The sequence below is a fragment of the Sodiomyces alcalophilus genome, assembly GCF_042370955.1.
Source record: "Sodiomyces alcalophilus JCM 7366 unplaced genomic scaffold ACRALscaffold_2, whole genome shotgun sequence".
NCBI lineage: Eukaryota > Fungi > Ascomycota > Sordariomycetes > Glomerellales > Plectosphaerellaceae > Sodiomyces > Sodiomyces alcalophilus.
Genome location: NW_027263533.1, coordinates 2,280,991 through 2,305,736, shown reverse-complemented (window position 1 = coordinate 2,305,736; position 24,746 = coordinate 2,280,991). Strand labels below are relative to the sequence as shown.

General features: G+C 54.2%; 9 protein-coding genes across 9 annotated transcripts; 5 read left to right on the top strand and 4 right to left on the bottom strand.

Moving 5' to 3' along the window:
• Positions 1 to 468: 468 nt before the first annotated feature.
• ACRALDRAFT_2025651 (uncharacterized protein) lies at positions 469 to 1,688 on the top strand (the record flags this gene model as incomplete). Its single annotated transcript, XM_071020332.1, has 6 exons — positions 469 to 508; positions 582 to 652; positions 723 to 864; positions 921 to 1,036; positions 1,103 to 1,225; positions 1,281 to 1,688. The coding sequence occupies 6 exons, from the start codon at positions 469 to 471 to the stop codon at positions 1,686 to 1,688; spliced, it is 900 nt and encodes a 299-aa protein (XP_070876987.1).
• A 599-nt stretch (positions 1,689 to 2,287) lies between these two features.
• Positions 2,288 to 3,512, bottom strand: ACRALDRAFT_1055044 (uncharacterized protein; the record flags this gene model as incomplete). The annotated part of the gene is made up of 2 exons (XM_071015839.1): positions 2,288 to 3,241; positions 3,312 to 3,512. 2 exons carry the CDS (start codon positions 3,510 to 3,512, stop codon positions 2,288 to 2,290), a joined length of 1,155 nt encoding a protein of 384 aa, XP_070876986.1.
• A 2,543-nt stretch (positions 3,513 to 6,055) lies between these two features.
• ACRALDRAFT_1074775 (uncharacterized protein) lies at positions 6,056 to 8,346 on the top strand. Its single transcript, XM_071018281.1, has 2 exons — positions 6,056 to 6,974; positions 7,077 to 8,346. Exons 1-2 carry the CDS (start codon positions 6,453 to 6,455, stop codon positions 7,851 to 7,853), a joined length of 1,299 nt encoding a protein of 432 aa, XP_070876985.1. The 5' UTR covers positions 6,056 to 6,452; the 3' UTR covers positions 7,854 to 8,346.
• Positions 8,347 to 8,616: 270 nt separating this feature from the next.
• ACRALDRAFT_1074774 (uncharacterized protein) lies at positions 8,617 to 10,202 on the top strand. Its single transcript, XM_071018280.1, has 2 exons — positions 8,617 to 9,382; positions 9,518 to 10,202. The coding sequence occupies exons 1-2, from the start codon at positions 8,722 to 8,724 to the stop codon at positions 10,039 to 10,041; spliced, it is 1,185 nt and encodes a 394-aa protein (XP_070876984.1). The 5' UTR covers positions 8,617 to 8,721; the 3' UTR covers positions 10,042 to 10,202.
• On the top strand, positions 10,199 to 11,021 carry ACRALDRAFT_2051703 (uncharacterized protein; the record flags this gene model as incomplete). The annotated part of the gene is made up of 2 exons (XM_071021622.1): positions 10,199 to 10,471; positions 10,747 to 11,021. The coding sequence occupies exons 1-2, from the start codon at positions 10,276 to 10,278 to the stop codon at positions 11,019 to 11,021; spliced, it is 471 nt and encodes a 156-aa protein (XP_070876983.1). The 5' UTR covers positions 10,199 to 10,275.
• Positions 11,022 to 11,030: 9 nt separating this feature from the next.
• On the bottom strand, positions 11,031 to 12,935 carry ACRALDRAFT_1061222 (uncharacterized protein). Its single transcript, XM_071016388.1, has one exon. The coding sequence runs from the start codon at positions 12,739 to 12,741 to the stop codon at positions 11,371 to 11,373; it is 1,371 nt and encodes a 456-aa protein (XP_070876982.1). The 5' UTR covers positions 12,742 to 12,935; the 3' UTR covers positions 11,031 to 11,370.
• A 352-nt stretch (positions 12,936 to 13,287) lies between these two features.
• On the top strand, positions 13,288 to 15,765 carry ACRALDRAFT_1061220 (uncharacterized protein). Its single transcript, XM_071016387.1, has 3 exons — positions 13,288 to 13,576; positions 13,868 to 14,423; positions 14,491 to 15,765. The coding sequence occupies exons 1-3, from the start codon at positions 13,566 to 13,568 to the stop codon at positions 15,046 to 15,048; spliced, it is 1,125 nt and encodes a 374-aa protein (XP_070876980.1). The 5' UTR covers positions 13,288 to 13,565; the 3' UTR covers positions 15,049 to 15,765.
• On the bottom strand, positions 15,077 to 15,570 carry ACRALDRAFT_207189 (uncharacterized protein; the record flags this gene model as incomplete). The annotated part of the gene is made up of 5 exons (XM_071022189.1): positions 15,077 to 15,131; positions 15,170 to 15,212; positions 15,350 to 15,399; positions 15,435 to 15,514; positions 15,556 to 15,570. 5 exons carry the CDS (start codon positions 15,568 to 15,570, stop codon positions 15,077 to 15,079), a joined length of 243 nt encoding a protein of 80 aa, XP_070876981.1.
• A 7,255-nt stretch (positions 15,766 to 23,020) lies between the features above and the next one.
• ACRALDRAFT_1068422 (uncharacterized protein) lies at positions 23,021 to 24,109 on the bottom strand (the record flags this gene model as incomplete). Its single annotated transcript, XM_071017566.1, has 4 exons — positions 23,021 to 23,349; positions 23,480 to 23,637; positions 23,737 to 23,833; positions 23,911 to 24,109. 4 exons carry the CDS (start codon positions 24,107 to 24,109, stop codon positions 23,021 to 23,023), a joined length of 783 nt encoding a protein of 260 aa, XP_070876979.1.
• Positions 24,110 to 24,746: the final 637 nt, after the last annotated feature.

Here is a 24,746-nt window from a genome sequence, read left to right as displayed (position 1 = left end):
AACGTCATGTTCTAGGTACCTGGCAGTAGTTGAAAATGCTCCGATGATTACATAATCATATCGGCAACGAATGTTAGCCAGTGCGGATCTCATTGGGAGCCGGCGACGCTCGGTCCATCTCTAACCTAGGGGAAGTACTTGGATTACGTCGTGACCTAACACGGGAACTGGACAGCGCTGCGATGGTGACCACCTGCACAAAGTATCCCTTCCACATTGCATTCAGGCTTCTTGCTTCACACTCAAAGTTCCATTCCCATTACGCTCCCTTTAACTACCTTACATAGGTTATTTCTTTATACGTGCCGGCTACACTTCTGCTTTCTTTCTTTCTCCGCCTATTGACTACGCAACACCCAACCAGAGCCACAGGCCATCTTTCGATCTACCCTACCTCCTATCGCGACTCCTCCTCAAAACGAACCTCGATTCCTCCAAGTAAACCGACCTGTTCAAACCTGATACAAGATGTCAGTCGAAATCGATCCATCCGAGCTCAGATTCCAGCGTATGTCTCCCTATCTACGACGAGGATATGACACCACGTTTGGGCGATTAATTTGCTGAAAAGGGTGCTGCAGAACCATTCTCGAGGGAGCTATCCCAATACCTCAAGATCACCAATCTGAACAAGTTCCCCATCGCATTCAAGGTATGTTGTGCGACCATTTCTTTTCACCTAGCCATTCAGAGCTAATGTGTGCGATAGGTCAAAACGACAGCTCCGAAGCAGTACGGTTCCCCTCCTTGCCCACGCCCTCTCCGATTTTCATCACAACGCTCACCCTGCCTCTCCTTATTCTAGATATTGCGTGCGCCCTAACTCTGGTCGAGTCGAGCCCGGACAAGATGTAGAAGTCAACGGTATGAGTTGGATGTACATGCGGGGCTTGGAGTGCCAGCTGATCTGTTTGAAATAGTGCTCCTCCAGGCTATGAAGCAAGAACCTGCTCCCGGCACCAAGTGCCGCGACAAGTTCCTCGTCCAGTCTGCTCCCATTACAGCCGACAAGGAGTTTGCAAGCATCTCCCACGTTGTAAGAAGAAGCTTCCTTATGGCACTTGGGTAGACGAGCGTGGGATGCTGATGTCTCCATTCACAGCTTGAGACCACGGACAGGGCGTCCATTCAAGAGAAGAAGATACGTGTTGCCTGGCTTCCGGCGGACAAATTCTCTATCGCCGCTGCTACCCCTAGTCGCCCCTCGGCCGGTGACAACTCGACGGTTAGTTTGGACAGGTTCGAGATAATGCACTTGACATATGCTCAGCAACCTCTAGGTCGATACGCCCGACGTAACCGGCACCTTTTCTTCCCCCGGCGACGATGGCCGAACCGGCCTTACCCCCCCACCCGCGTACGACGTCAGCTCCCCGGCGTCGAAAGAGGAGGACGCCCGCTCCGAACTCGACCAGTCGGTCGTTTCTGCCGCCGCGAGCGCAGTTGCTCACAACGCACAGTTGACGTACGAGGAACTCAAAGAGAAGCTCGCGCAAGCCGAAGCCACCATCCGAAAACTTCAACAAGACAGCGGCCTGCGCCAGCGTGTGAAGAGCGCGAGCGAAAAAGTGCAGGAAGTTTCGACTAAGCAGGCGGCCGCGGTGCAGCGGAGCGTTGAGGGCGTTCCGGTTCAGCTGGTCGCTCTTCTGTGTCTCCTAAGCTTTTTGCTTGCATACTTCGTCTTCTAAAACCCATGTTTAGGTGAACCTTTGGTCTCTCAAATACCCTTTCCAACTGAACATTCCCTTGGACGAAAACCAGTTGGGTGACAAAAGCAGGGGGTCATTCTGACTCGGTGGTTGTATTCAAGACCGGCAAGGTAGGGGCCACAGGATGCCCCACGTATTCGGAGCGCCATGAGTCCGGCGAATGGGAAGCATTGCTGCTTTATTGCAGGCCCATGGGGCGTCGTTGCGGGGAGGAAGTCGAAGTGGTCACGCCCGGCGAAGATTTATACTACGATGAGATGCAGAGCCGTTGTCACGGATGAACCGTTTTACTGTACACCTATTTCCTTTGTGTTTCTTGGCTTTCTACCTGACTGGGCTAATTTGTACCGGCTCTCATTATACGTCTCTTTCTGCTTAGCTTTGTCTCAAATGTCTTCAACTATGCCACCAGGGCTACGTTAGCGCTGACATTGCCCAAATTCTACCCACGTCTTCCAGGACTCTAACTATATATACAATGCAAAACGTGCCAGAAGCCAGCCATGTTTTGCAATGCGGATTGTGAGCTTGGATACCATTGGCCCGCAGAACCACTCGTAGCATGGTGATTATGTAGTTCATGCCTCGATTTCATCTTGCTTCCACGCCGTTTCAGCGCCGGCGCCGACCTTGCGGCCGCCCTGCTTGCGCTTGACACGGCAGTTCATGCCTACATTCTTGTCGAAAATGAACTGCCAGATGGCGTAGGTCCAGCTGCGGTGGTGCGGGAGGTCCTCGTAAAACTCGCTCGCGATGCGACGGAGGGTGGGGAGACGGGTCCAGGGGATGGCGGGGAAGTCATGGTGCTCGTTGTGCAGACCGACGTTGTAGGTGAGGATATTAAGGGGCCCATAGTAGGAGAAGGTCTCGGGGACGGGGATACGGTTTGCGGGGTCGCGCTGGGCGGGGGTGACGGTCTCGTAGACGTAGTGTTCGGCGATGAAGTGGCCGGCGAGCGGATGTAGGGAGCCGGCGAGGAACGAAGAGAGGAGGAGGTAGAGCAAGGCTCGGGGGCCGGCGAAGTGGACGAGGGCGGCGTCGAAGGCGAGCTGGACGACGATGTTGGCATAGTGTACCCATGTCAGGGGAATGTGGAAGATGGTCATGGGACGGATGGCGTAGAAGAAGATCTGGAAGGTGCAGAAGAAGGCCTTGCCGAGGATGGAGCGGAGGAAGACCGCCTCGAAGGCGGTAGGGAGATCAGTGTCTAGGCCATCGACGCCGAGGGACTTGTGATGGGTCAGATGGTAGGGACGGAAAGAGGCGGAATAGGGAACTCCAATGGGGATGTTGGCAACAATGGCGAAGAGGCGGTTGGCAAGTGGAGAGCGGAAGGCGAGGTTGTGGGAGATTTCGTGGATGGCGAGGAACAGGTTCTGGTTCGACGTCGCACCGAAGACGTAGGCAACCAGCCAAAACTTCCAGCTGAAGAAAGAAGTGTTCCTGAGGGCATAGGCCAGGCTGACCTGGAGAGCCACGACGGCCAATACGACATACTTGGTTAGGGGTTCGGGACCGCAAAGCTTGGTTACCTGGGAGGTAGGTTCCGCATGTCAGTCGAAGCGAAGCCAGAAGAGGGTGGGGTGGGCAGAGTGCGCGTACTTCAGGATGAGCCTTGATGATCGCGAGGCGGCGCGAGCGATGCGGCTCCTCAGTATACGTCCAGAAGAAGTCGCGATGCTTGACCTCGAGAGGGTCGCGCTCTGAGTCTGGAGGCAAGGGGATATCGTCGGTGCTAGGCTTGCTGCCTTTGGCGGCTGCATTCCGCCTCGACGGCTTGGTGACTGTGGATGATGTCGACATGTTGGGAAGTTCGTCTTGAACAGGGCGCAGATGCGATGGACTTGATCAACAACCAAAGGCTCACTGGAGTTTCTCTATGGAAAGAGAAGGGAAATGAGCTGGAACAGGGGAGAAAGTCCTAGACCCCTGACATTGATATAGTCGAATCCTGTGCGACTAGAGGTTTGTGCGGTATGTGGTCGTCCAAGATTCGAAAATCATGAACAAGAGGGGATGTGGAGAGCTCGGAGATCAGGTGCGGATATGCGCAATCGACCGATGGGAACCAGACAAGGGGTTGTCCCGAGCAAGCAAGCGGTGAATCGTTTTCTTTTGGCTGGAGTAGGGGCCCTGCACCTGTGCCACAGTAATTCAGGTACAGTACACTACAGGATTTGTGGCTGTCCGGGTATTAGTGGAGCCCCCATCAGGGGGTTTTCCCGCCGACTTGTGGCACCGTTTAAATCGCCAGGGGTAAAAGATTAACGAACCATTTGCACAGAGACGACATCTGCTCCTAAGGAACGTCACGATGATTGTGTACTTCGTAAGTGATAGTTATCGTGCCCCGAAACCTCCATGGTCTCACGGACGAGAACGCGGTGTTTCGTCGCCTAAGGTGGCCAATAATACCATATAGCTGTCAGATCAGCTGGTCTTATCCTGGATTTCTGGTACTCCCACTTCTTGTTTCGAGGCAAGGCCGAAGACGATGCGTACCAGTCGGTTGGGACAATCCGACTGACCTTGGCTGGCCCTATTGGTTCTATGGGGACACAGTCCTCAGCTGTCAGCCCTCTTGTGCGACGGATCATGGCCAAGGGTAGACACCCTGAGTGCTTTCAGACACGATCAGCAATGATGCATGGCATTGCCTCTTTTGGGATATTATCCTTACCAGATCTCTTCTACTGTCCCTCTACTAAAGAAGCCACAGTTTTTGGAAAGAGCCAATATGACTTGCCGACTACTTTTACTTCGCATCGAGGTGGCGGAAGATCAGCTCACAGCCTGGAGGAACCATGTTTTGGTATGCGGATATGGTACAGACTGACAGCCACAGTCGCACGAATCTCGGCATATTTGTTGAATCGATGCTTCCAATTTACTTTTTCACGATCATCTGATCCACCGTGTCGCAGCATGTTCCCCTCGGTGACACGACCAGCGCCATAGCAGTCGAAGCGGCCGACTTGCCCATTTCTGCTCTGCTTGGAGTACCCGAAGGCCAGGTCGATCACCACATTTCGTGCAACTACGCAGGCGTCTTCCCGAGGCGCCAGCGGCTGAACCTCGCCGAGCTCGTGGATAGAGCGTTGAAACGTATCCCCGATAGGCTCTCGGATTCCGTCCGATCCTTGCCAAAGGGCGATTGGACGGCAATTGTAGGTACTATCCATCATCGCGAATTATGGTTGCTTTGACGAGCAATATGATTACGGTGTATGTGTTCTAGCTACCAAGAGACGTCAGTATGTCCTAAGTCCGCTGATGGTTCTAAGGACAGCGGTCACTTAGACCAGTATATCATCCAGACAACCCACGTCGTTGCTGAAGTAGGCCAGCTTCTCATAGCGAGCAGGATTATCCTCGCCTAGTTCGTCTGAATGCCTTGGAAGAATTTCAACACGGCGGCTGCCTTGGGAGAGTGGGCATTCACAGGCCATGACAAGCAAGTAAAACAGATATTCCGCCAATTGATTCTGACAATTTCCTCGCGCCATGACGAAAGAATGGTTGAATATAAGGATGTGATAATTTCATGAGGTTCTAACTAAGGGCCGAACGAGCTAATAACACCTGAAGCAACCTGGGGTGTGGCAGGGCGTTCCTCCTTTAGTCAAAATACCAGGAGCGGTAATAAGTGTAGGGTGAAAGTGAGTTGCTGCACGATAACAGTACCCGTTTTTCTACCTACATAGGCGAGGGATGGACGCAATCAATAAAACAGTATAACGGAGCTTGGGTTGGTTTGCCCAGCTGAGGAACCACGTACGGGCAATCAGTAAATAATATACTCCGTCATTTACTGCTGTGCTGTCCCACGGATCATCACATGTCAGTGAGTCGGAATGACATCAATGTGTGTGGTAATAGCGTACTGCAGTCGTAGTGGTGTCCAATGCTTAGCTGCACCTTGGCAGGGATCAGAAGTCCTAAAGTTAAGAAGCTCTCACAGGAGTGTTATGTCAATCTTTACAGGCTACCAGGATATTGAGAATCCCTTGAGCATGATTGAACGTGTATTAGTGTAGTTCCTCTTTGGAAACTTCCAACTCGGCAAAATAATTGACTGATTCTTGACACCACTTGACTGTTGGTATCGGTTGAAGCTTTGCCGAGCCACTGTAGTGGTGGGTACAGGGTACTATGCCTTATTTGGCCAATCAATGCACTAGCTGAATAAGGCTAAATACCGGAATCTGAATGCACGTGAAGATAACACTCGATAACGAAATGGTCTGTCAAAGTACAGTGCCTTGTAATGAGCTAGCAAAGATAGTGGCCACCTCTCCCACCTAACGCTTTCGTAAAGCTTCGGCGGTCAAGCTTCCATCCCTCCCATACAGAGATCATCGGCCTTACTCTTCAGTCTCCTATAAGCGACAAAATACCAGTCCAGCCCTGCCGAACAACTCCAGGCCAGTCGCTTGTCTGATCGATATTGACTCTCAACTGTCTTTCTTTTTTTACGCCTGCCGATGAGCTATTCTCCACGAAGACCGCGTGCCTCGACGATAACAACCCATTATATACCACGAGAAGACGTCACGAGATCAAAGCCGCTCCTTACCTCGACCGGCTGCTAGCCCGCCATCGCCACGTTCCCTCACCTGAGAATCCCCCGTTCTGGGTGAACAGTCGAACTCGTCGACCGTCAAGAGTGGCATATCCTCAATCCGACTTTTCCCCTCTCCCATCTCAGTCGGCGCGGCTCCAGCAAGCCAGCTTATCGTGCCGATGTGGTGGCTCTTCCGCGTTTTCCTCAGCTCCATCTTCCTGCTTAGCATCGTCCTCTCCATCCCCGTCGCCTTCGATGTGGGTGGCCGAGACAGCGGGCTGGCGTACAGCCTAGCCCTGTCGGCCTTTTACTTTGTCTATTCCGCCATCAGCGTCGTCACTCCCGAGACCTCCCGCGTCCGCTGGGCCGTTTCGAACATTTTGCGCCTCTCCCAGTGGTTCGTCTTGCCCGCGTTGCTGATCTGGGCGCTGGGTCGCTTCGCGGTTGACGCGGGGAGCACCAACTGGGTTGAGAGGACTTTTTCCGGCCTCAAAACGTCAAAGTCGGCATCGTGGGGAGAATGGGTATTCGGAGAACACGGTCTCCTGGAGACCATCTTCCTGGGGGGTTGGGATAATATGATGCGATACTCTAGCCCGGTGTTTCAGCTTCTGGAGGGCTTCTGCAGCCTGCTCGTCATTCAAGCAGCTGGCCAAATCACGAGATGGCTCGTCAACAGGGGACGGAGCGATACTTGGATGGTACGTCAACTTGCTGTTCTATTGACTTTTTCCCTTTCCATTGTCGTCAAGTCGCCGTCAAGCCGTACTACTCTGGGCAACCGAGCTAACACGGACTTGTAGATTGTATTGCTCGGGTTCTCCGGCGGCATTATTGCTGCTGCCATTTACTTCCTCTGGCGTGTGGCCCACTTCCCCTCGATTAGCAACATCGACGGCACCCTAATCGGAGTCGTAATGACCTCGGCCTTCTTCTTGTGCGCTCACGGCATCCGCAACGGGCGGGGTAACGTGGTCGAGTCGTCGCTCCTGTTCGCCTACATCGTTCTGTGCATCTATCAGATCTTCACCGACTACATGCCATCCCCGGATGCTTCCGAATCGGTACAACATGCATCATCGCAGCCTGACTTCCCACCGCTGCCTCCTATCATCATGGCCACGTGGTCGACCTTCCTGCACATGCTCGGCTCTCTGCCGTCGGCCGTCCACACGTCTTTGACCCTCCTCTATGCCGCGTTTCAGACCATCACCCCCTCGGTCATCATTTCGCTCACCTACCGACTGTTCGTGTTCTACTGCGCGACGCGCATCATTCCCGCAGTGCGCGAGTCGGGCGCCCGGGCCCTCATGCAGGAGCCCAGTATCGAGGACACGGAACCAGCCAGCCGGCTACTGGGACTCGTATACTACTTCTCGCCATCGATTCTGATCGCCATGTACACCAGTCTTCTGCTGCAACATTTCAGCACGAGCGATGGGCCAGACGGGTGGACGCTGCGTGGCGGAGATGATGGTAGTACCGTGTGGCAATGGGTGAACGTGGCGGCGACCATGAGCTTGTATGCCATCGAACTGTATCTGGGCAACGATGACCCGGACCACTGGAAGATGGACTGATATGGTGCTCGACTCGCCGATCTTTTTCATTCTACATTCAAGTATGTTTCCCTTGAGGAATTCTCTCATCTGGGCTGGCCGGAAAGGGTTAGGACTATCATGGGATATCCAGAGAGGGATAGGGCGAGGACTGACGGAGAGAATGGCGGTATCCTAACATCTAGGTCAAGGCGAACCGGTGGACATGTTTCTTCTCTCTTTTTTTGTTTCTTTCTTTTGGAAGAGACTGCATATCTTCGTTCGTCACGGCCAAACACATCGGCCACTAGGGATCCAGGGTCCGGAATTCATGACAGGCGGCTGGCAAAACTGGCGTTGGGGTGGGGGAAAGCTGTCAGCTATGGTGGCCAATGCCACTTTTTCTTTTTTTCTTTTTCTTTTTCCCTTCTTATATTGCTTTCGGCTTTGCTCTATCTAGCCTTCGACTCTCTGTGTTATAGGCACGTTCGGTATATCTAGCATTAGCGATCTGGAACTTTCAAGGTGGAAACCGCGTGTCCGCGTCCTTTGTGCTTGTTGCATCGTCTTAACGGGTGGTGGTAATTGGGTGTCCTTGAAGTCATCTTGCCGATGAACAGCCAATTCTCGTCACGACGATGTAGGTTGCAGGTTGGTGGCCGAGGGACTTCGATGCTAGGTGATGTATTGTACTTGGTCGATAAAAGTCACACTTCCGTGGAGATTGGCCAATGAGGAAGAATCCCTCGGCATGTCTTCCAACAGGTACAGTGCCGCTCACACTTCAACCGACATAGCAGAGGGAACAGAACCAGCCAGTTTACTTGAAACGATCAGTCCTGTTATCAAGGTATAGCAAGTTCTCCGGAAGTTGTAACGCATCTATATTCGAACTTCATTTGAAAACATCATGTCTGCACCCGAGAACCCCATGGCCCCGCCAGCGCCCAACCCCAAGGTATCCAAGCGGACCATCCTTATGGCTGGTCTCCCGTGCGATATCTATGGTCTTGAGGAACTCGCGTCAGCGGCCTTATCAGAACATGGGGTTTCTTCCGGTCTCTCGTGTCTGTGGCTCCACCACCCCCGCACCAGAAGCAAAGAAGACATGGGCTCCTTCGCAGAGCGCATCATGAACCATTGGCATCGCCGACAAGCTCAACAACAGCCGCAGAACCAGGAGGGCAGCAGCAGGCGGAGGCGCGGACTCATCGCCGTAGCATTCGATCAACGGAACCATGGAGGCCGGATGGTTGAGGAGCGTGCGAACCGGGCGTGGCGGAATGGGAACCCAGCGCACGCCATCGACATGTTTGGCGGTATAGCCGGAATGGTAACTGACACCCAGGGACTGATGGATCTGGTGGCTGGGTACGTGAGGATGGAGGTGGAGGGGATCCTCCAGCGACACGATGCGGGAAGAGGCGGGGGCAAGGCGGAGTGGGATGTCAAAGTCGACCAACACCTCGTGCTGGGTGTGAGTCTGGGTGGGCACAGCGCGTGGCAGGCCTTGTTTGCCGAAGAAAGAATCAAAGCCGGTGTGGTCATCATCGGGTGTCCTGACTATATGGGTGAGTAGTCCTCGTGGGCGGCCCCCCCCCCCCCCCCCCCCGCCTGGAAGTGTTTCTTAGGACGGCAGGCCAGCGGGAAATGAAACGAAATGATGGCTACGGTGGTATGTGTAGCTGACGATGTGATGACCACAGCACTCATGACCAACCGGGCGAAGCTCTCCAAACTGTCCACCTTCAAAACGGAAGATGACGGTGCCTCGTTCCTGGGTAGCAGAGACTTCCCTCGTGATCTCGTGCGTGCGTGCCTGAGACACGATCCCAAGGGCATTCTCTTCGGCACTGCCCCTATTCCGGAGGCGACTGCCAGCCTCTCACCAGAGGAACAGCATAGACTGCGGGGAATCCTGGATAAGCACGTCCGAGGAAAGAAAGTGCTGGTCTGCTCGGGCGGTGACGACAAGTTGGTGCCGTATGCCATGGCCCGTCCGTTTGTCGAGTTCTTAGAAAATGCTACGCAGACGTGGTGGTCCACCGATGGTAGCCTGGCCGTAGAGAACATAGTCTATGAAGGCGTCGGCCATGTATTTAGTGACGGCATGGTGGAGGATGCTTGCCGATTCTTGCTTGACGAGGTGGAGTCGGCTTGTGTAGCGGATTCATCTGCGACAGGGCCAGGCTTTGGGCCTGCGAGTGAGGAGGGTCGGTCGAAGATCTAGATGGCGTTGCCCTTGACATGCATAAAATGAAGTCTATGAAAATCTGTATGCACTTCTACGGTGATTTTAATCCCACGGTCTTGCTTCCCCGTCGACCAAAGCCTCCCCGCCTTCATCCGACCTTCTTGTCACAAGCCCGCTCCGTTCCCTCTCTTCCTGCGAAACGAAGAGCTCCTGTCCAACGTCCCAGGGGTTCCTGCTGGCCCTCTTTCCCGCCAACACCGGCCCTACACCATGCGGATCAGCCGTCCATTGATCCACTGCGCGCTGGACTCCAGCAATGGCGCCTGTCTTTTGCACTTCACCGTCGGCCAAGGTTGCCATCCCGGGAGGATCGACGCCTATAAAGTCAACCCTGTCCAGGGGAAAGCCAATGGCCGCACAGTGGCCCTCGACGATACGCAGGCGCTTGAAGGCGTGGCTGACAACTGTGAGTTTACGGGGCCAGGAAGACGAGGCGGTCCTTCCGCGGCGCCGCCAGAAATGAATCAAGGGAAATAGGACGTTGTGGTATGAGTCCAGCGCCTGTTCGTCCACGAAGATGCGGCCCGCTGCCTCTTCTGCAGAGACGATGCCGAAGTAGTTGTTGGACGAGGCGAGGTTGGCGTAGCTCTGTGCTTCGGAGAGACGAGTTTCTTTCCTCGTTGGGGCCCTGATAGTGAGCGCCGATTGTTAGGCTTAGGTCCTTAAAACATATCACCATAGGGAGGGGTGGAAGGAGAGTGGGCGACTTGCCCCGAGAAGACGAGCTCAGCATGGGGATCATCCCTGAGGCGGGTGAGGCCGGCTTTGATATGATCTATGAAGGTCGGCGTCTCCCCAGTTTGGAAGTCGGCGATGAGCCACTCGGCTTCATCGACGCCGCGGGCCGCTCCGCCTGTCCAGATACCGTGACAGCAGACTATAATCAGGTGGCTGGGGTGTGGTGGTGGCATATTCGCAGCGAAGAAGCGAGTGAAGAGCTGATTTTTGTTCATTGAAGCATTCATGAATAGAGGAATTAACACTGAAATTTAGAAGATCATGTGATCTGCCCTGATTTATCTAGAGGTACGCAGTTGGAACACGACTATGAAGTTATCGCCGCCAAAGACTAGAATGCCTCACTCATATGAGCCAACGAGTTTAATTAAATAAGAACCCGAGTTCTCAGTGTCGATGAATGGCCTGCCTGTCGAGATAGGCGGTGTTTTCTCATGGTTAACAGTTATTCCATGTAAACTGGCTTTACGCTTCGACTTTGTCGAGGGATCTCAGGCTAATCTCACGGGTCGACCGTGTTCGCCATCAGCAGATAATGATGCTCGTTTAAAGCCTTATGATTTGGAGTTAAAAGCGACCACCGTACAATCGGTGCGCATCTCCCACCAAGTATAAACTGCCAGTCAGAACCACAGGTCCGTTCTGTCGGATCGCCTGCGCCATACCCTCGGCCAGAGACCCTTCACCTGCGCTTTCATCCGGCTCGTCAAAACTAAGACACTGGATACCTAGCTCTGCCACAGTTTCGCACAGCGACGAAGGCTTGACGGGCTCAACCCAGGGCATGGTCGGCCTCCTGCTGAACGCCACGCAGACCACACTGTCACCTGGACGCACGAGCGTACGGAGCATACCTGCGGCGTCCTTGCCGTCTTGTTTGGACACAGCCACGACCCAAGTGACAGACTCGCCGGCTTTCTGCCGAACTCGGGTTTCCACAAAGGTAGCCAGCGTCGCCGCGGACTGAGGATTATGTGCGCCGTCGATGAGGATCCTCTTCGCGTCCCCCGGCTCCGAGGTGTCAGGTTTCACCTCGAGCCAGGACAGTCTTCCCAGATGAGTGGTGCCTTTCAAAAGCGGCAGCGCGTCGCCAATAGCGAGGCGGAGCTCCGGAAACGCCAATCGGAAAGCGGTGATGGCGCATGCCATGTTCTGCGCCTGGTGGGGCATGATGCCGGACTGGGAGAGCTCTTCTAGGAGGCCTTCCTGCTCCGTGGTCACATGAAGCGGGGCGCCCACGGCATGGGCATGCCTCGCAAAAACGTCAAGAACCTCCGGGGGGTTGCTCCCATCTACGACGCACGGCACGTTGGCCATCATGATGGCGGCCTTCTCCTGCGCAATCAGAGGCAACGTGTCACCTAGGAGCTTCTGGTGATCCAGCCCGATTTTGGTGATGACAGTGACTTTCTTCCTGGCCAGGGCATTGGTAGAGTCTAGCCGACCGCCGAGGCCGACTTCGACGATGCCGGTCGCGACGTTGGCATCATCAAAGGCGGAAAAGGCTACGAGCGTGCCAATTTCGAATTCGGTGAGAGAAGACGGAGACTGATCCTCAAGAAGGGGAGAGGGTTGCCGAGCCTGGCGCCGAGCTTGATCGTCCAGTACTTGCTGGCGGAGCTGGCCGTACTTCTGCGTCGATATCGGGACGCCGTTGATTTTGACGGCGTCACGTGGCTCTACCAGGTATGGTGAGGTGAAGAGGCCGTTATCAATCTTGAACCGCCGGCAGAGGGCGGATATATACGTGCACACAGAACCCTTCCCGTTGGTACCGGCCACGTGGATGGCGTCCCATTTCTGGCTTATGGACGCCATGGCGCGCACCATGCGGGTGAGCTCGAGGCTAACCCCTTTCATGATGGATGACGAGGCGGACGCCGCAACAGGTCTCGGTTTGGTCTGTGGATTGATGACTGTCTTGGCTTCGCCCTTCATGATACGTCAGGGCGCATTCCGAGGAGAATTGCAATGTGATGTCCGTTTGCGATATGACGGTTATCACATCATTAGCTGTTCTGGTTGTGGTTCCATCGTTCCATCGTTTCTGGGTCAACGATGGCGAGATCTCCTACCTGAAATCTCCCGCGGTGTTTTCTATTTCCCTTTCTCAACGCGTTTTATCGCCCATGCTCATGTGGAACGCATAAGTACCTTGACTCCGCTAGAACAAATACCTAAACAACGAGATTTTTAGATATGCATATAAGAAGATTCTTACGGTTGCAGAAGTACTTCGTGCAGCCTGGTATTTCTGTGGGGTCGGTGCAAAATAATAAAGGGTACATTACTTGCATGCCTGAGTCTGAGCATACCAAAGTACTCCTCTAACATTTTGTCACACGGACATGGGCATTGAGGCCAATGCACCAGCCACTTCCGTATCATTTCTTCGCCTGCCACCCCGATTCCCCTACATTCGTCCTCCTTTCTCTATCCCCCATTATCCCATTATCTTCCCTTTCCCCCCTACCATCTCATTTGATCCACTCTTTGCCCTGGCCATCTCGACCCACGCAAAACGTAATCCAGGGCAGGGGTCAAAGAGCAAGAAGAGTCCGTCATCCCTCGTCTTGTTCGTCGCATACGTACGCATCCTCAGCTACACTCATTCTCCCACCTGCCTGCGGGACTGTATTTCCATCGACCACAGAACCTGTCGCGGACAAAGTCCCCCTAACATCATTGTCGCCCTTCCTCCCGACAGCTTATTCTTCTCTTTCATCGAATTTTTACTTCTTTCCTCCTGTACTTACCCCAAAATGGGTCTCCCGTAAGTCCCATCTCCTATTGGCGGATGCGCCAACGGCCCATGCGAATGTGACTTGACTCGATATCGGCGACTCGCAGACGCGTTACTCCGCGCCGCCGTCTATCGCGTCTTGCACACATGTTTACACCGAATTCTGTTGCTTCTTGCGATGCTCTAGTTTCGCGTGTTCTACCGTGTTCGCAAAAGTTGATCGCATGTGTCGCCATCGTCCCCATAACCGCGACTTACAACATCAGCGCGAACCGTCGTTTTCACATTCAGCTAATACACCGACGCTGTCGATACAAATAGTCTCTTCGTTGCTCCCGTCGACTCCGACATCAAATCCAAGTCACCAGAGAAGGCCCCTGGTGTCCCGCCGCGAACTTCCATTCGTAGGAGTCGCCGCTCGTCCAACCGCGAGAGCCGCACCCTGCGCCGTCGAGCCGCCTTCCTCAGGGAATCTTTCCCAACATATGACCTCGACGCGCCCTCCACCCGCTCGATACGGCCGTGGGAAAATTTCGGCCTCCCCGCGCCTTCCGAACCCCCGGCCCGCTACCCCTGGATAGAGTCCGGCCAGCCGCCACCACCCGAGGCGTACACGTCCAATCCGCCCGCTTCGCGTTCAGCACCGGGAGCCCACAGACATGGTCGCGCAGCACGTGCCCGTGTGAGGACCAGTTCCGGAAATCCCACCATGTCGAGTCTTTTTGGGGACCGGTATACGGTGATCCAGACCAGCACCGGCGACAGTCCTCCACCGGAGAGGGGCGAACCGCCAACCCGGTCGAGATTAGTGGCCCGCCACCCAAGGCCGGATGACATGGATTTGTCTGACATGGATGGATACCGTCGTGATCGCATCGTGAGTCGATTCTCTCGGGCGTTCATCATTCTGCCTCTGTTGATTCCTAACCAACCTGCCGCCACAGGCCCCCTCGGTAGCTGCTCGCTTTGATCGCAGCCCTGATCGAGGTTCCCGAAGGTCGCTACACCCCTCTGAGGGTTCGGCGTCTAGGGGAGAGCGGGCTTCTCGGACGGCGCCGTGGCCCGGCTCGCATCGTTCCACAGGCCTGGACGGGCTTGGAGATCGTACTAGGAGTTTAAGCCCGGAGGTCTGGGATACTCTCCTCACCACGCTCACCCCCGATCCCCAGCCGCCTAGTGTCGAATCGTCTTTCACATCAGCCACGGCCTCCGCATCTGCCTCCACGTCTCAGAACCGCAGTGCTGCAGCATCATCCCGGACCTCTTTCACTGGACCGGACATTGTGTATAATTATGGGGGAGAGCACCCGTGTGAGAATTCGGACAGTGACGATGAGCCTGTCGATGAGGAAGCGGATGACGGTTTTGATCTGTCATGGGCCACCTTCCCGACGGCATATACGCGACGTTACGTTGCTGCACTCACCGCAAACGCCTATGACAGCGAAGTGGAGTGGGAGGCCGCACGCCGGGCGGTAATGGCCCGGCTCATGGACGAATGATCTTCTGCACGAGAAGGTCGTTCTATGGTCATTGCGGCGGGAGACCCCCGGTATACGGGAAGCGGAGGCAGCCGTGGGCTTGGCTTCGACAAACCACGCACAAAAAAGCGATAACAACCACAGCAACGAATAGCGGATGGACGGTGCAGCGGGAAAAGCCTCTTCTACAGAGTTGTGATTTTGCAAAGCCAGACGATGGGTTTAGCAGGCGTTTTGCATTGCCGTTGTGTTTATAGTCTTTTGGGGGGTATACCGAAGACATCGGGCGTAGAGGAGGCTACGGAAAGGGGATAGAAGCCACTTACCGGGCCCTTTCGGATGACGACGGGGTTGGACATCCGGACCCATTGACTTTTGAGTCATGTCACGATACCCAATAACGTGACTGGGAGGTATCTGGATTGTCGAGTGATAGGGACTCGGCGTCTAGACGCGAGCCCGTTGTACTGAGTACATGGCATGATACCTGTATTGGATGCATGATGGAAGCATGCCAGAAGACACCACATAGGCGGTCTGCATAGCATAGGTATTATATGGGAGCACGCCCTACATTGCGCGCTCGCCACGTCTAGAGGCGGAGAATAGCCAATTGTCCAGATGTGGTTGCCATCTGGGCCATGGCACCATTGGTGCTACAATATCATCAACTCTCCGAGTTCTTTTGCGCTGTGACCGAGGTGAAACTTGAGACTCGGATGATACCTATTGTACGCTGAACATTGTTGTAGACTTGGTTTAACGCTGGCCAGAGGCATACACTTTTCCGGCCCCGATAACACCAGTATCGATTGCCATTCTCAGTCTCCAGTCGGTGTAGTTGGCATAGCAGCACCATCTACATGCCTAGCTGTGCCTACCAGTTTCTCTCATACATACCTAGCAAGTACCTGTATTCTGTGATCTGTAATGAAGTAATTATCCGGCGTTTCAACTATTTAACCAGGGGTAGCTAGCATTGATTTCTTATATGAAAGGCACTCGAGTGTCTAGCGAAACGGGCTACAAGGAACTGCTAATACCTTTGTCTCCATCTTACGCAAAGTACCTATCATAAAAAGAGGCATGTTCTTACGCACCAATGAGACACATCTCAGGTCATGTTTTGTTTTCGACGTTGACTGGTACGGGGCAGAAGATCGGTGGACTCTGAGGAGTGGTTATTATTTATGTGTCTATTCATACAAATCTACGTAGGTAACTCTATTTCGACACATGACATTCCAAGACAGTTTGTGAGCATTGGCATGCTTAACAACACGTTGATCTGGGGTACTGGTACGAGGAATGAACCACCCCGCGAGCTAAAGTAGGACGGGCACCTGACAGGCTGGCGTTGCGCGGCAGTTCATGCCGTTTCACCCAGTTACATGTAATTTGCCCAGAATAGCAACAGTTTCCCCTCTGCTACAGTTGTTACAGTGCCTAATGTCACTACCTCACCCGCCAAATTCCAGTGGGCTCCTAGCCTACCAGTAACAGTAACAGGTACCTGTCTAGTCCTGTAGTCCACCGAGAAACGGGGAGAAACACCATAAGACTCGGGGAGAACCTGAACAAAACACCACTTCCTCGCCCGGACGAGACGACTGCATTTCGGTCCCCATTCTGGTCAAGACATTCATTTGTTGTCAGCCCAAATCGTCGCTCCTTTCTCTCCCACCCACAAAAAAAGTAGAACCCCCAGTGCCTCGGGCTTTTGTGCAGGCTGGATATCACACCGACTCTGTCCGCGTGGTGGTCGTGCGTCGCCGCTCGACCTCGCTGCCTCCTTCCATGGTCCAGGCTGCCCGAAGCTTCGCCATCGTGACAATCTGCGCACGAGCTGGCTCGCGGTAGGGTTGGGCATGTATTCTGGCACTGACTGCCTCTCTTCTTTTCGCTCAGTTCCTTCGAGGGCCCACACTCTTTTTTTTTCTTCTTCTTTTTGGTTACGACATCTGACCTACCCTATCGACCCTTCTGCACCTTGCCGCACGTCCGCAACACTCCCTTGCACAACGGACGACACGAATAGCCACCCTACGATACCAAATCCGTAAGCGTCGACTCCGATCCAGATTCCTCCTCCACGAACCCGAATCCTTGGCCTGGCGAGGTCAGCCTCGTCCGACGTCCATTGGCCATGCCTACGTCCACATCCACGCATGCCCACGCGACATCCTCGTCCGCCGAGCGACAATATCACGCCAATGGAAGGGCGGCTGCGGCGGCGTTTCGTGACAGGACCTCGGGGACACCGCGCAAAGAGAAACAAGCCCACCGGGAGACCTCGGCTGTGCAGGATCCAGGCCTCAAAGATTACGTGCGTACCTACATTTCTGTCACCCGAGGACCATTATCCATGGACCATACACTGTTGTTACCTGACGATGGAGGGAGGGAAACCGGCTAGCTTTTTTATATTGGAACATCGGCTGACAAGTGTGATACTATAGCGTCTGGGAGAATGCTTGGGCAAGGGTGCTTTCGGGTCTGTCTACAAGGCCTTCAACTGGGGCACCGGCGAGGCTGTTGCTGTCAAACAGATCAAGCTAGTAAATCTGCCCAAGAGCGAGTTGCGCATGATCGAGGTGCGTATATGTCCATATGGGGACTCTCTTACCACCCGGAGAGTCGAGCGTCGGAACTAACTGTCTTCTAGTCTGAGATCGATCTCCTCAAGAACCTTCATGTATGTTGTGTCTCCAGAGATTAAGACGTTCGTCGACAGAAACGAGACTGAACTAGGAACCCAGCACGACAACATTGTGAAGTATCTCGGTTTTGTGAAATCAGCCGACTGCCTCAACATTGTCCTCGAGTACGTTTTTCCTCCTTCCAAGCTGGGAAACACTCGCCATGCCGCTAACCGCTGGAAAGATACTGCGAGAACGGCTCCCTTCATTCCATATGCAAAGCTTATGGAAAGTTCCCCGAGAACCTCGTCGGTGTCTATATGACCCAGGTCTTGCAGGGTCTGCAATATCTCCACGACCAAGGTGTCATCCATAGAGATATCAAGGGGGCCAACATCTTAACCACCAAGGATGGCACCGTCAAGCTGGCTGATTTCGGTGTCTCGACGAGCACATTAGCTGGCGGTCAAGACAAGGAAGCCCAGGTGGTAGGAACACCTTATTGGATGGCCCCCGAGATCATCCAACTTTCCGGCGCCAGTTCTGCGTCCGACATATGGAGCGTGGGTTGTACAGTCATTGAGCTGCTGCAGGGGAGGCCCCCTTATCACAACCTTGCTGCCATGCCGGCCCTGTTTGCCATTGTCAACGATGACCATCCCCCGCTGCCCGAAGGGATATCACCTGTAAATCCGCGCCTCTCATTCCCTCTCTGCCTGCTTTGACTGACCTGTATCAGGCTGCCCGCGACTTTCTGATGCAGTGTTTCCAAAAGGACCCAAACCTGAGAGTGACGGCCCGAAAGCTACTGAAGCATGCCTGGATTGCCCGGATGCCGAAGGAGCGATGCGCCCGTCTCCAAAGCGCCGTCCAACTTTAATCAAGCTGTTGAGGAGGTGAAGCAGTGGAACAAGGCCCTGAAGTCGTCCGAGACCTCTCACCGAGCGTCTAACGGCTCTGAAGGGGTTGGCATGCTCAGCCATGGAGGCCACCACGCAAGCTCCAGACTTCACGGTACCGAGTCTCACAAACCGAATCCCATCACGGCCGCAAAGGGGCCGCTGTCTTTGGCGAAACCGAGGCCTAGTGCCGATGCATTCCGGTCCCCCGAGCTCGCTGGTAAGTTACCTAGCTGTCTTCTCTGGATTACTGTGTTTCTATGCGCCGTATTTAAACCAACCTTTCTAGATGACGACAACTGGGACAACGACTTTGCAACTGCAATCTCCCCCAGTGCCCTCCAGCTACCTCATCTCAAACCTCAGGACAATTTCGGAGGCATGCTCTCTTCAGACAAACTCAAGGCCTTCGCTTCGACCATTGACTCTCGTAGCCACTCCGTCAGCTACGACGATGACTTTGAGGGCGAGCTCATGACCATCAAAGGCCCCGGCCACGACATCTTTCATGACCTCGACTGCCAGGAGAAGACCATCCGACCGCTACGACGGGATAAGGGCGAGCAGCCAGAGCCTCAATCGCCGGCGAAATCGAGCCCTCGGAAATCAAGTCATGCCCACAAGCCTTCCCACTCCAAGTCCCCCAACAAGCCACAGTTGGGAAGCAGCAGGTTCGAGCTGCCGGCGCGGCCTGATCTTGCCTACCGCGAACAGTCTGTGGAGGACTATTCGGACTTGTTCTTTGATAATGATAATGTGTTCAACCAGCGACTTGGCTCTCTTTCCAAAAAGGTGAGTAACTTACTGTTGAGACTCCTCAGGGGGTTTCCCTCGCCCACGCTCACGCCACAACGTTGACGCAAGTGGCCGTCGTCCATTCTGGCTACTCACACTATCATCTGTTTAGGCCGACGCCCCACAGCTTTTCCATCCCTCAGACCTGACAACCCTCCCGCCGTCCACGGATCCGCCTCCAGGAGGCAGCACGAGACGGAAGGCTGCATCGAGACCATCCGTTCTTCCGGACAGATCCATGCACAGGACGAGATCGTCCATCGAGATCCAAAAATTCGCCGAAGACGAAGACGAGGACTTCTCCGATATATTCGGGCCTGAAGAGCAATTGATGGAAAGAGATGAGAGCGACCGCGGGTCAGAGGACGGTGGTCTTATGCTGCACTCCAGACTTTCTACCAATTCTTGGCTCGGCGACGATGACGACGAAGACGACCCGTTCGCTCTTATGGACCCTGGCTGGGATGAGATGGACTTGGAAGCCAATATTGCCCGGGATCGCCATGCCCGGCTGGCTGAGAAGGTTGAGGGACTCGTGCGCTCTCTCAAGACCACAGAGGGCGAGGAAACGCTCTCGATACTATCCGAGGATCTGGTAAGCCCAGACCTTTCTATTTCAGTGCGCCAAATGGAAAACAACTCTAACATTGAAACTACTGTAGCTTGCTCTTCTTTGGGAGAATGGCGAAGTAAAGGACCTAATCATCAGCGCCCATGGCTTGCTGCCCATCCTGGAGATTCTCGAACCCTGCACCGTGAAGAGCAGACAGCACATGATCCTGCAACTGCTCAAGGTGGTCAATACGGTAAGCATGTTATACCCCAGCCATTTATGTTGGAGTCCACTCACACCGCCATAGATTATCCTCGACGACGTCGAGATCCAGGAGAACCTGTGCTTTGTGGGTGGCATCCCCATCATCACCAAGTTCGCCGCTCGGCAGTATTCCAACGAAATTCGGCTCGAGGCGGCGGCGTTTGTGCGGCAGATGTACCAGACCTCGACGCTCACCCTGCAGATGTTCGTGAGCGCTGGCGGTCTAAACGTCCTGGTCGAATTCCTGGACGAGGATTTCGACGACGCCAGGGACCTGGTCCTGATTGGTGTCAATGGTATCTGGAATGTTTTCGAGCTTCAGGGGCCGACGCCCAAGAATGACTTTTGTCGCATTTTCTCGAGAAGCAAGATCCTCTATCCTCTCGCCCTGGTGCTGCACCGGGTGTTAGACGAGGAAGGGGAGGATGAATTGTCTGAGCTCATTGAAGCGCGCATCGTGAATATCTTTTACCTCTTCTCCCAGGCGGAGAACTACGTCAAGGAAGTGGTCGCGGACCGCCAGGTCCTCAAGAGTAGGTGCCTCGCAGAGTATGAAACCTGGACCCCGCCGACCACCTGCTAACTCTTCTCTTCCTCTTTAGGTGTCCTCAAGGATCTGAGGCGGATGACACCTGTCCACCAGATTACGATGCTCAAGTTCATCAAGAACTTGTCCATGCTGTCGACCACGCTCGAGTCGCTACATTCCGCGGATGCCATCGAGCTCTTGATTGACCTGTTGAGTTACAGCATGAGGAAGGGTCATAAACACTTTAGGGAGATTTCGAATCAAGTCCTAAACACCATGTTTAATCTGTGCCGCCTCAGCAAGGAACGGCAAGAGGACGCGGCTGTGGGGGGAATCATTCCGCTGCTCATGCGGATTATGCAGACGGAGAGACCGCCGAAGGAGTTTGCCCTTCCCATATTATGCGATATGGCTCACTCTGGGAGCAAGGGCCGCCGCTATCTCTGGCAAAACAAGGGCTTGGACTTTTACGTTTCCCTTCTACCCGATCAATACTGGCAAGTCACTGCCCTCGATGCCATCCTTGTGTGGCTGCAGGAGGAAACGGCCAAGGTCGAGAGCCATCTTCTCGAGGGTAAATTCGCCGACGCCACTGTGGCTTGCTTCAACACGAACCGAATCAACTCGTTCGACTCCAATCTTCTGGAACCTCTTCTCAAGCTCCTGAGGCTGAGCCCATCCATCTCGGGATCCCTGGCTCGGCCGGAGATGTTTGCAGGCATTGCCCTGAGACTCGGTCACAAAAAGGCAGTGGTGAGGCTCAACCTACTTCGCTTGGTGCGCAACATCATGGATGCATGTGAGCTCGAGACCGCGGATACGGGCAAGGCCAACGGCGCTTTGAACAGCAAGCAGGTCCATGCTCTCATGGCAGCGATCAAGACTCTGGCCGAGACGGACTCGGCGGTGCTCGTACGGAACCTCGCGTCGGAACTGGTAAAGTCGCATATCGACGTCGTCCCCTTTGAGGGTATCCATCACGAGCGTAAAGGCTCCGGTAGCAGCGTGTCGTCATCCCGGCGCTCAGGGTCTGGGCCACGGCGCAACTCGTCCTTCACGCCTCCTGGTCTTCGATCGGCGGCATCCATGCCGCCGACACCTACGCACACTGGCCCACCGCGTTCTCGGGCGTCTCTACATCCAGGGATGCTCAGTGGTGCCTATGTCGAGGTGGCATCCAGTCCGCGTCGCAATCCAGTGACGGGGTCCCACGACCGGGAATCGTTGGTATACCGGCCGCGGAGCAGGGACGGGCCGACGGCCATCCCCCGACGAGTCAGCGGCGACTCCTCATCCGCAGTGGGCACACCCAACAGCAGTAATGTAAGCAATAATAGCTCGACGTCGTTTGGAGCTAGGAGCCGACTCCCTAGAACCTCGACAAACCCCAGCCGGTCTGGGGGTGGTGTCCCGGCGCAGCCTCACATGATTCGAGCCGATAGTGCGCCGTCCATGAAGGAGAACTACGGCAGAAACCCTCCCTCGGTCGCTTCCCCGGCGGTCGCCTCGCCTCCGGTGGCAACCAACGTTTCGGCCGGGAAGAGGCGGAGCAGGGCGCCTAGTAGAGACATACAATGGTCCTGATGGGCGAGGGGATGGCTGATCATATTAGCATTCCAAGTACGATCTTTCTTTTGTCTTGATGCGTCACGGGAAGTTATACACCTCCGGAGGAAAAGAAATATGGCGAGGTGGTGGTATGCGTTTGGGCCCACGGTGTTCACAGGTTGTTGCGCCCTTCCGGGGCCATTTGCCATGTTTTATGTTTGGTATAGATGGAGACGATTGAGCATGAGCAAACGAGGGTATCACGATGGAAGATGATTGACAAAGAGGACGCCAGATTAAGCAGAGCACTGCTCTGTCGTCTGCTCCCTCTTTGACGAGCTCATGAGAGAAACAAGAAAACCGTTGCTGTACTTTATCCTATCTTGGCTTATCCCCCTTCTTTGCTTGCGACCACTCAGTGCTAGGTTGAGGCACGCTGGACGCGATCCAACCGTGTCGACAAGGGATGGTACGGTACTTTGTGCAACGAGAGACTATAAACGAACTGAGGATGGCTAAAGACGTATGTAGCAAGCGATTGCATGTATAGCAACCATGATCCGCGCGAGGTGTCGTATATTAATGATTGTCATCTGCGAGCATATTGGACTCCTTTAACTTTTCTCCCCAATTCGGGCTACATTGTTCTCATGACGATCACTGCGTTGAACCCAGTCAAGGAAGACATGAAGTAAATTCTCGTCTCGAGTCTCTTCCCAAGTAAACCAACAGCAGCCGCCCTCTTCCATATGGCTACAGAACTCCATCAGCCAGACGACGGCTTGTCGGGGTCCTCGGAGCCCTTGGGAACCATGCCGCGCAAGGTGAGATCGTAGACGACCTCCTCGACCCGCTGAACGTGATACTTCACGCCATCGACACGTTTGCGCAGGGCGTCGTTCTTGAGGTTGAGGACCTGGAAACCGGCGAAGATGTCGCCCACGAAGGAGGCGACGCGGATGGACAGGGCTGGCTCGCCGAGGGTCACGGCGTTGGGGGCGAGGCGGGAGAGTTCCTGCGTCAGGTCGACGAGGGCGAAGAGGTACTCTTCTATGGTGATGTGGAAGCTATCCCTGTCCTTTAGGTTTACCGGGACTTTTTGTATTGTTTTCATCGGTTAGCGAGGTCGTCCTCCATGATCGAGAGGGGGAGGGGGAAGACGGTAGACGAGAACGGAGTAAGTAGATAGGTAGGGGTAAAGAAAAAAGGGCGGAAATGCGCTTACCCTTGAAAATGGAGCCTACTTCCTCGATGGTAATGAGGCGGCCCTGTTCCGGCTCTGCGGTCTGGGCGCTGCTGTCCTGGGGGAGACCACCGAGCCAGCCGCAGAGGAGGACGGTGAAGATGGAGTTTTGGATTGTACGGGCCCATTTTTGGTTGTACCTGCGGAACACGAGGAGACCTAATCAGCGGATGCGTTGCTTGTATTGCACGTCTGTCTTTTGTCCAATGTGGACGAGGTGGTGGTCCAAGTCATCTTACTGGTAGTAGGGATGCTGAGAAGCCATCTCGTTCAGCTCGCCAATAACGGCGATCTCATCCTGAATGCCCGCCTCGACCTGTGCGAGGAAGGAAGGGTCTTGCATTCATGTGATGTCAGCTTTTCGTAAGGAAATAAGGGAGGAAAGAAATGAAGATAGAAGATCGGAAGCTCACATTGTGATCGAGGGGTAGCATGGACTCGGGACAATAGACCCTGGACGTGTGAGTTGGCCCGGTCAAGGCGCTGGATAATCAGGCTGAGGGCATCGCGGACCTGCTGGTCCTCGTCGATCTTGTTCTTCAAATGTTCGAAGATCTTGGGATCGAGCAGGCGTGAGTTGGGGGCCTCGGTCATTTTGGTGTCGCTATCCATGGTGTTTGTTTGTTGGGTGATTTCGACTGAGAAGCGAGTTGCGTGGTGACGTCTAGCGGGTCAGATTTGTCGTTTGCTCTTCGCAAGTCCAGATGGATCACGGGCAAGGCGGTCACAGGTTGAATTGTCGAGACAGAGCAAGGACGATAAGTGAAGGGAGCCAAAAGGAACACTTGTGATGACTTTGTTTACCTGATTTTATTCTTACGCCGAATATTTGGAATAGTTGGACGGAAAAGCGTTTTTGCACCCCATATGACATACAAAATCCATACGCATCAAGACGAGTTCATGACAGCAGGATTATATTCAATAGGTAATAAATAGTATGCTTCTGAATATGTGGACTTTATTGGAGAGCTGTCGCAAAAATATTTTACTCCTTGGCCGCATGACGCATGAGGTGTGATGAGCAACTACGCCATACAGCCAGACCACGTTGAAATACCATCATCTTCTTCACAACTCTGGACCAGCCAAGGTTGCAATGAAAATGGGTTCGCGTCGCCTGGAGGCAGTGTAATACCAGGGACACTGTGGGCAGGGCCATGTGCAAGCACAGAGGGCCTCGCCCGAGGGCCAAAAATAAGATTAATCACGATTGGTCTCCTTAGAGACCTTTCAGAGATTAAACTGA